This window comes from Nematolebias whitei, chromosome 2 (genome assembly GCF_014905685.2).
Source record: "Nematolebias whitei isolate Nwh7 chromosome 2, NemWhi1, whole genome shotgun sequence".
Lineage (NCBI taxonomy): Eukaryota > Metazoa > Chordata > Actinopteri > Cyprinodontiformes > Rivulidae > Nematolebias > Nematolebias whitei.
In genome coordinates, this window is record NC_056499.1 from 29,075,900 (window position 1) to 29,085,967 (window position 10,068).

Consider the following 10,068-nt stretch of genomic DNA (forward strand, 5'->3'; position numbering starts at 1 on the left):
ATATATCTGAAAAGGCAGAAAGAAGCTTAAACTACCAGGAGGTGGCAGAAGGAGCTGAAATGAGCACAATGAAAGTGGAATTAGCTGAAAAGGCTAAAATTAGAATAAAACAGTTGAATAGTAACTGAAATAGCAGAAAAAGCTGAAACTTGCATAAATAAGCTGAAAGGAGCTTAATAAACTGAAATTCACAGAAAGAAGTTAGAAGAAGCACAAAAATGTAGTTAGCAGAAAAAAATCTGAAAGGAACAAAAAACAGCTGAAAAAACAGCTGAAAAAAACAGCAGAAAATAGCTTAAAAATGCTGAATTGTAGCTGAAATGAACGAACAAGCCTTAATTGGCAGAAGAAAGCAGAAATAATAAATTTTTTGCTGAATTAGGTATAAATTAACAGAAATTAACACAAAAATTAGGAAATTAGCTAAAAAAAATCTGAAATTTGCAAAAAAAAAAAAAAAAAAAATCTGAAAAGGCAGACAGAAGTTTAAACTACCAGGAGGAGGCAGAAAGAGCTGAAATGAGCACAAAAAAGTAGAATTAGCTGAAAAGGCTATAATTAGAATAAAACAGCTGAATAGTAACTGAAATAGCAGAAAAAGCTGAAACTTGCATAAATAAGATGAAAGGAGCTTAACAAGCTGAAATTCACAGAAAGAAGTTAGAAGATGCACAAAAATGTAGTTAGCAGAAAAAATCTGAAAGGAACACAAAACAGCTGAAAAAACAGCTGAAAATAGCTGAAAGTAGCTGAAAAAGTTTAAATTTGCACAAAGAAGCTGAAGCAGAACAGAATGTGAAAGGAGCAGTAAAAGATTGTAAAACAGATCTAAAGATCTTAAGGATGTAAAATGAGCTCAATTCATTTTATATCAGAAAAATGGCAGAAAAGGGGCTAAATATTTCTAAAAGCCAAAGTTGCACCAATACCAAAAGTCATAGCAGGATTGTCCTGAAAGAGCTGCACGTTTTGATATATGTCAAGGTTCATGCTCCATAATCCAGGTATAAAATCCAACAATGTTCAGTCAGGTCATCAGATGACCTGACTGAACATTGTTGGATTATTGAGCATGAACTTTGATGTCTTGAACCACTTTGGCTGTGTTGCCTGGGAGGAGTCGACGAGGGAGAGGACAGCCCCAGAAACCATCTTATCACCAGCAAACTGGTTGGTCCACTGTAGGAGTGTACTACTAAGTGGGGAAAACAGTTTGCTTGTGACTCCTCAGACTCATGAAGCCCTTCGGATGGAGGGCGAAACGTCTCTCAACAACAACAGCAACAAAAAGAAACTGTCCAGATGACCTAACTGAACATTGTTGGGTTTTGACATATGACTTGTTGAAATTGCTTGAAAACTGCGGGATGAGAATTGCATCGAAAAATGTACAGAAGAAAAACGGATCACAATAGTGAGAATGCTTCACAAGCGTTCACACAATAATATGAAATTTAAAAGACAGAAATTATGTTTGTTCAAAGTAAAATCTTCAAGTAAAATAATTATAATTCTGAAACAGATGGTACCTTTTCATCCCGTCTTCCGTGTATTCACTCCTGTAGAAGCCTCCCAGACCATCGGACAGCTCTCCAACAAACTCAGTGAATAGCTCATACTTGCTGCCGGCCTGCAGAGGGCTTTTGAGCTGGACCACCAGGTACTGGGTCGGAACCTCCAGCCAGGTCTTTTTCAGGCCGGGTGCAGGAGCGCCATCCAAACCCTCCAGTCTGACGTCAAATCCATTGTGTGAAATAAATTTCAGGTTTGCAGAGTGAATGAGGATGAGATCTGTCTCCTTCACACATGTGAACACCACGCTGGAGTTTCCAGTGAAGTTGTACAGATCTTCAACGTTAGGCTTCAGCTGGGGCAATAAGGTCACGTTGTAGTAGTCAGGATAGAGGCTGTCTGGGAGTCTGTAGTGGTGCCAGGGTTTTGTTGGACCAGAGATTGTATTTCTGATGGTTGTACCAGCTCCAGCAGGGGATGAAGCTGTCTTTAACCTCTCATGAGCATACGCTACGGAAAGGGCCAAGATAGTTACTACGGCCCCGAAAGCTGCAACCACACAGACTACTGCTGCCGTCTTGCTGATGTAGAATCCTTCCCCCATGTCTTTTAACACTCAGGAAGAAGGAGAACGGATGGTGAGAGGACCTGTATTTATATCCTGCATTTAGAAATCCAGCCCAAAGTTAGTCATTGACAATATGGGAAGAGAAAACAGCTGAACACTCAAAACACCAAGTCATAAAACGTTCTGTGACTACGTCAAGTCCTGCCTGATTTGCAAACTTTCTACCTGTCTGATGGTTTTGAACAGGAATGTTTAGCAGCTGTCATGTTTCAGTTTAGTGGTGGCTGATTTGCAGATTTTATTTCTGTCTCCGTACTGTTCGTGTATACAGAATGCTTTTAGTTTCAAGCACTTCAGAGTTTAGAGCCCTGAAAAGCATAACAGAAATTAATTCACATGGACTGCTCCTGTATCAGTGAAGTCCTGGACTGAAGCCCTTCTAGGAGGTTTTGGCAAAGACAGGTGATATTCTTTTCCATGAGCATCTTTTATTACTTGTTTGCTTAAGAATTTTAAATTAGTCAGTTTTGCCTCCCGATTTAAAAAGTTGAAATTTTCATGGTTGCAAACGTATTCCTTTTAAGGATTGATGGAGACTGCTGCATTTTTTAAAAGCTGCAGTTGTTTTTAACCAACTGTCTCTTTTTGAATCTACCCGACTCGTAGTCTGATATTTTCTTGTTAGAGTTTGTCAAACTCTAATAGAGCTTTAATATGAATTTTCCTCAACTTTGGCCTGCTCTTGATAGATGTACACGTCCCATATTCCTTCACTTTCTTAATAACGGAGCAGAAATCCAGGTTATTTTTAGAGTCTTAGAAATCTCTTTGCATCCTTCCCCAGACTTGAACTTTTCAACAATATTTTCTGTAAGTTCAATTAGAAAGGGGAGATATTAATGCACTTATTTTACATTACTTATTTATTTATTATTACTCTGAAAAATGTTTATTTCACTTTGACACTGAAAAAGTTTTTCTTTTCATAAAAAAAAAGTAAATTCTCTTTAACCTTCTTTAACTTATGGAAATGAAAGCAAACAACATCTACGGGGGTGAAAACATTTTATAGGTGTTGCAACACACGGCTGATTTTGGCTTCAATGCCTGACAGGAGAGAAACTGTCAGTCTAAAAACTTAAAATGAGACTGCTATCCAGTGAGATCAAGCAAAAGGTCTTACCTTTTCAAATGTCACTTATGTTGCAGCTCAGCCTGCAGATCACAGATTCACACCGTGAGTCTGTCTTGTCTGCAAAACGCCTGACATATATACTCACGAACAACGGGACGTTTCGCAATCCTTGAAGGCAGAATAAACGATTGTAGCCAGCAAAGACATATTGGAACTTGTTCTGTCATGTCTTGAGAACTATGTTGGCCTGATTTTAACACCAGTGCTATGTCTTTCAATGCCGACTTCATAGAATGCATGTCACTCCATGTGCATGTTGCCAGAGTTGCTCACAGAACTCTATATGTCTAAGGTGTCTTCACAAACAAACATTAATTCTGTTGAAGGAGGAATTGCTGTTGAATTTCTGGTCATTTTTAAATTGCAGATAAATCATTTAGTGCAGTTTTCATAGTTTTCATTTGCAACAAGTTAAGAAAAAAAAATCAACTTTAGCAACTTCTCTTTATGCCTGAAGGAATTTTCACTGATTCTGATTACAAAAGGAAAGTGTCACACATAAGACAAGAAGGTTTCTACTCAGGTTCAGATAAATAAAAGAAAACACGTTTTTCTGCATTCTTTGCTCTGGTTTCCTGAGAAACAGCTCTTAAAAAGATGTTCATATTTTGTTTCATATTTCTTTTTGTTTTTGTTTTTTGGAAGATAAAATACATTTCTAAGCTAACAAAAACTTTGAGTAATTGTCTGAAATTATACAAATATACAGATATTTGTTAAGTAGGACCTCAGAGCTCCAAATAATATTATCTAAATTATTGTCTTGAACAATACCATCAAACATCTGTTTTTATAGACTCTGCAGTTCTCTGTTGTGATCTGGGTAGCATTTAAATTCAATCAGTCACCACTCAGGTGGTTTAACGGAGCCTCAGACAGAAAGACATTACGGAGAAGCTAGTTCAGATTGTTAGTTCCATGTACGAAGGTGTTAACAGTCAGAACTGGCAAAGGCAACACAACAGCATTTGAGATTAAAGTTGGCATTCATCAGGGTTCATGTCTCAGCCCACTGTTGTTTAATAGACGCAGTTACTGAACTTATTAGGATAGAAGAGGCGTGGGATATGTTGTATGCAGATAGTTGTGGCTGGAGATTCTGAAGTTAATCTCCAAGATAGTTTCAGATGGTGGCAGCAGGCACTTGAGAGTAAAGCCCCCAGTATACTGCCACGTACATCCATACGCAGAGGTACGTGCGTACCCCCCAGCGTACCCTCCGTGCAAAGCTCAAATTTTTACGACCGCATACGCGTACGCGGTGTCGCACAATAAACTGCCCAGAGATGGACTGTTTTGTATGCAACACCAATGTATTAAATTCCCCTTCTTCATCTCTGATCTGGCCTTTTCTTTTGTTTTTTTGCCAAGAGGCAGTGATCTCCCCCTCCTCCGTTGATGCCATGACTGAAATGGTGAGAAATGAAGGAATTTGTCATGAGCAAATTAAACTCAGGTCCAGCGTGGCTGCGGGAGGGTCTGGAGATTTCCCAGTGGGCTGGTAAGATGTGTGGGCTGTAGAGCCAGCCCTCCCTGTTTTTATTTGATTTTTTAGATGTTTTTATTACAACATATAAACACAGAACACCGCTGCGGTGGAGGCTGCCAGCGCTCGCTTTTTTTCTTTTTTCAAACCTGTCAATCAATCCAGTAGGCATGTCAGCAAATGACCAATCAGCGACCTCAATTTGTCCCGAAGGTAAACACCCCTTGTCTGTGAAGCTGCTCTGCAGCTGCTCGGGGTGTATGCTGGAGTATGAAGTCTAAACCCTCTGCGTACAGTACACGCGTACGTACGCGTTAACGGACGTACGTGGCAGTATACTGGAGGCGTAAAGGTCTGAAAATAAATGCAGAAAAAAAAGAGACCATGGTCTGTTTGAAAGCTAATGAGACCTTAATTACTGATAATATGGGAAATATATCTTCTCAATATTTAAATTTATTTTTTTGTCTTTATCTAAGTCACAAAATTTGTTTTAGCAGAAAAACTTCAGGGAATTTTCTCTTGTATTTTATTAATCCCTGGTCTTAAATCGTAAAATGAAGGTTTACATATTTCTGATCTTCATGTCAGGAAGTAGCTCTGACCACATGGTCACCAGCTTCGGATCTATTCATTTAGTTCCATTGGAATCTATACTGTACAAACTATATTCCTGTCATGGATTTATAACAAGCTTTTTTCCCAAAAATGTTTTGCAGTGGAGGGTTTGGCTCACATTGAAACAGCTCAAAAAAGAAAAGGTCCATCGTGTTCAAATACTAAAGTGGTATCCCTGCTGATATGACACTTGTACAGGACTGATTGTGTTCATGTGTGAGTCAGGCACATGTACTACACAGTATGTGTAAAAATGATTTTAGTGGCATTGATTGATGTCTCCGCATTATTGAATGTTCTTATAAGTGGGTCCTTCATGAGGCTTTTGGTTAGGATGGACAGAAAAACATAAAGGGCAATACAATCTTGTAGTGTTTAATAACTGGCAGCTCATCAGCTGTAATTGAACGACTGTGCCTCATTTTGATGCAGCTGTTTGTCAAACCAGGCTTCCACTGCAGCCTGTTGACGTTCAACGCATTCATCTGTTCCAAGCTTCGGATTGAACTCCCATCTTCCTATTGAAGCTGATTAAAGGTAAACTGTTGCCAAATGACAATCTGTGGTTTAAATATTTTATTACAACCAATATCAGCCTTCTTTTCTCCAGAAAACTGACTACAGGCGTGCAGCAGCACCCCGCTTCAATGTGACTTGTTACATCATCAAAATCGCCACACTGGCTCCCAGTTCGTTTCCGGATTAATTTTAAGGTTCTTTTGTTTGTATTCAAATATCTTCATGGTCTTGCCTCACAGTATCTGTCCGACCTTCTCCAGCCGTACAATCCCTCACGCTCTCTTAGGTCAGCTGATCAGCTGCTGTTGGCCGTCCCAAAGTCCAACAGGAGGCTGAGAGGTGACCGAGCGTTCTCAGTCGCTGCCCCTAAACTGTGGAACGAGCTGCCTCTGCACGTCAGACAAGCTGACTCACTTCTTGTTTTTAAATCTGCTCTGAAGACTCAATTTTTCTTTCTGGCTTTTAAAGCAGCTTGAAATGTTGGCTTTACTGTTTTATGTTATTTGTTTTATTGTTGTTACTGTTTGCTGCTTTATGATTTGGTAGTTCATTACTTTTATGGTATTTGTTGAGTTCATAGTTTTTATGCTTGTATGTGTTCGTTTATACAGCACTTTGACCAATGGTGTTGTTTTACTGAAATTGTTGAATTGAAATTGTATGGAGGTTGTAAATCACTCTGAGAACTCTTTGTGTGAACCTAAAGTTACTGCATGTTTCTAGACAAATAAGACACTGCTATCAAGTGACCAACTTTTTTTTACTGGTAATCAAGTTGTGGTCAGTGGCCAAGAAATCTGATTCATGGAGCGTACAGCACATCATGAGTTGCTTACATCGTACATAGTAAAGCACAAAGACAAGAATAGGACAGTGATGCTTTTTTTCCACTTCTAACTAAATCTGTCATCTCACAACTGTAAAAAAGGTGCAGCTTTTGCAGTCCTTGATCTTCACAGTGAATACAATTCATGACCAATCCCCAACCGTTCAAAAGCAAAATACCATCCTAAATTTCTGGGTTCTCATATGGTCTCGTCAGTTAACCACTTCAGCACTTCAGCTTTGTTTTCTGTCACCCATTTTATGTTTGCTGTGGTCTTTTCTATGGCTTGCTCCATTGCCAAAGTGGCTGAGCCAAAGCCAGATTGGTGGTGTTCTTCTTTAAATTTCTTCAGCTGGGGAAAGAAAGAAAGAAAAAATAACTTCTGCATATGTTATATTGCTTTTTTGGCCTCAGGAAAGTCCAATGTGTGGTTCAGTGTGTTTGTGGCTATGTGGGTTGCATACCTCTTGCAACTCAAACTCTGTGGAAAATCTCATTGTGATTCCATTGATGAGATTACGAAAAGCAAACAATCCTCCTCCGTATCTTAGAGAAAGGACAAAGTTTGACAGAAAGATTTTATGCATAAATAAATGTTATTAGACACATGCGAAGCTCCAACACTGGCTAAAAATAAGCATCACATAAATATCACTTTACGATGGGATTCATTTGTAACACTATAGTTTAATCATGATTATATCTGCTTTCTCAAAACAAGTGTGAGTAAATGAAACAACAACAGGTTCTTTTACAGAGAGTATAAAATTGATCACCTCCATTTTTCAATGTTTCGTACAGAGCCACTGTTCCTGTAGAGCACTGAAGAAATGACTACCTTGAAAAAGTGGCAGCACATTCTCTACGAAACATCAGAGTATGGGGGATGCACTTACTGTTGGGAGATGTAACTCCATCTTGCTCTGACAAAGTTCCAAGCCAGTGGCATTCCTATAACATTCCCGGCAATATACTGGATGGTGGAAGTGGCATCTTGCTTGCGGACCTTAGTTGGGTCGAGAGTGTACTCTAGATATCTGTCTCAAAACAAGTTCATTTGTGTAAAAGAAAAATATATATGCAAGAAGAACAACACAAAAGCTTCAGTTTGAAGACTTTAGGTAGGTGATAAGCATCAAGGTAATATACTTATTTTCCTACAAGCTCAAGAGTTTCTGTAAGTCTAACCCTTTGGCTCACTGAGTTTATACCGGAAAGTCACTCGTCTTTGCAATGTGCTGTTAACATTCCTTTGTTTTAAAACTGTATCATTTAAAATGATTTAATGAAGCAGTTACGTGTCACTTTGGTGTTGTGAATGTGTCACAAACCTGTTCAAGAGCCAAGGAATTTTGGTGCACGCCATAGCTGATCTAAGTCTGGAAGCTTCAGATGCCAGGGAGGCATTCTGAAACATTCTCCAGGCAAAATCCCACTCTTCCACTCCCCCAAAGGCTATGGCGTTGCAGTAAACGGTGCTTTTCAAGTTGGGATGGATCCTGTTAAGTGCAAGAGAAATAAGAATTAAATAATAAGGAAAAAACTTAGTCTGTTACTATATTACCACAGTATGACTTTTCTTTTCTAATTATTTGCAGTTAACCTCTGCAAGGGTTTTTCTCTGCATGGTTTGTGCTCCAATTTTTGATGCATTAAGTTTATAAGCATCATTTGGCCTGCATCCCTTCCCACTTTATTGGCTACCTCTCAGCATTGTATTCACAAAACTCACAGCATTAACTTTATGCCAGCACAAACACTCATCTAATTTGGTATGTGTTAACTGTTGGCATTACTTTTACATATAAACTCAGTTGTCCTCTCTGCACAGTTTAATTTTGTTACTCTGTCATAGCATAGACAAATAGAGGAAATAGTCATCTCACAGCGTCAGGTCTTAAAAAGGAAAGTGAAAAGGCACTACTTAAAACTGCACAAACAACATCTCACTGTAACCGGAAGGAGTCATGTTTAACATGGAATTTATCAGTCTATAAAGCACATATTATGCTCTCTTGACCATCACTGTATTTTCTTATTTTCCTTTCAAATTGTCAAAAATGAATTATTATTTTCTTGAAAGTCCTGAACAGTACTTGGCTTTGGGGACAAAGTGTTTTGTGCCATCACCGTTATTTGCATAATTATATAGTCAAACTAGTTGGCAGCGCAGTTTGAGGCCCACATCTCCCTTTGAGATTGATTTGCGAATTACACTGATACCATATGCATAATCCTAACTTGCACCTGCAAACGCCATGAAATCTTTTGGTGAAGTTGGACCTCAGTTTGATTGATCATGCCTATCAAGACGAATAAAACTTTAAAAACGCAAAGACTTAATTTTCTCCTCACTCACGGGTTGTGGTTTGGGTTTTCCATCCACTGTTTGTACCAGCTCTTGATCAGCTCCCTGCAGCCCTCCACACCCACACCACATGCTATCCCGATAGCATTGATCTGATTATACCTGACAAGAAACAAGACCAAAGAAAACTAGTATAAAAAGTACACGTGCACAAATGTGTTTGAAATTGTACCTCTGTTGTAAAAATTCCTACTGATCACTGTGTCCAGTGGGTACTTGGGTCCAATTTGAGGTAATTGTCTTGAAATAGTCAAAGAGTGGTTTGATTTGCATCTTGAGGTATGTCTAGAACAGAAATGTACAAATGTTTTTGTGTCCAGTAATTAGTCTGTACATCAAAGTGTTTCCTGTTAGCATACATGAGGACTGACCTGTAAAGCTCCATAGACTTCAGTGCGCTCCAACAAGAGGATATAGTTCCCGAGGTTTTTCAGAGCTGATTGCCAGGGGATGTAGTCTCGTTCTTTGTACAGATATTTTGTAGTTCTCAAAGCCAGTGTTGTACTGATTATTTTTGCTCTGCATGGGAGAAACAAATAGGTAGTTTTGCAAACACACAGTATATAAAAGAGTTATGCATGTTTTTACCTTGCCAGATTGAATGCATCATCTATGATTTGTGCTCGGTTGATGACTGATAAAGCCTGAAAGAAGACAATAACCCATGTGTTAAAAAAATACAACCATTGGTCTGTCTTAACATTTCAATTTTCTAAAACCACACTTGTTATGTAAGATAGCATCCAGGTTATTGTATTGGGCTCTGTGATAAATCATTGCTATTGCTACATTTATTTGAATGTGCTTATAGAAAAAATAATTATCAAACATTAATACTTTTCTATACTAAATGTCACTGATAGTATTGTTATACTATTTCTGAACACCTGCATTTGTATTGATCTGGATAATGAAAATAAGCCTCTTGTAATAAGTAACTAGCTCCTAGTGTTAACATTGAAGCATTTAAATTGAA

The 10,068-nt window shown here is 38.5% G+C and overlaps 2 protein-coding genes across 2 annotated transcripts in view; both read right to left on the reverse strand.

Annotated features, from left to right (window-relative positions):
* The window catches only part of LOC119430170 (aminopeptidase Ey-like), a 13,330-nt gene extending 11,214 nt beyond the window's left edge, over window positions 1–2,116 (reverse strand). The window contains exon 1 of the mRNA XM_037697610.1: window positions 1,530–2,116. Coding sequence (XP_037553538.1) covers window positions 1,530–2,116 — 587 coding nt within the window. The remainder of the gene's footprint in view (window positions 1–1,529) is intronic.
* Window positions 2,117–6,923: 4,807 nt separating this feature from the next.
* The window catches only part of LOC119426518 (aminopeptidase N-like), a 9,345-nt gene continuing 6,200 nt past the window's right edge, over window positions 6,924–10,068 (reverse strand). Inside the window, exons 9-16 of the mRNA XM_037694086.1 lie at window positions 9,681–9,736; window positions 9,464–9,611; window positions 9,286–9,377; window positions 9,084–9,194; window positions 8,056–8,223; window positions 7,621–7,761; window positions 7,189–7,270; window positions 6,924–7,076 (exon numbers count right to left, since the gene is read on the reverse strand). Of these exons, the coding sequence (XP_037550014.1) occupies window positions 6,924–7,076; window positions 7,189–7,270; window positions 7,621–7,761; window positions 8,056–8,223; window positions 9,084–9,194; window positions 9,286–9,377; window positions 9,464–9,611; window positions 9,681–9,736 (951 nt within the window). The remainder of the gene's footprint in view (window positions 7,077–7,188; window positions 7,271–7,620; window positions 7,762–8,055; window positions 8,224–9,083; window positions 9,195–9,285; window positions 9,378–9,463; window positions 9,612–9,680; window positions 9,737–10,068) is intronic.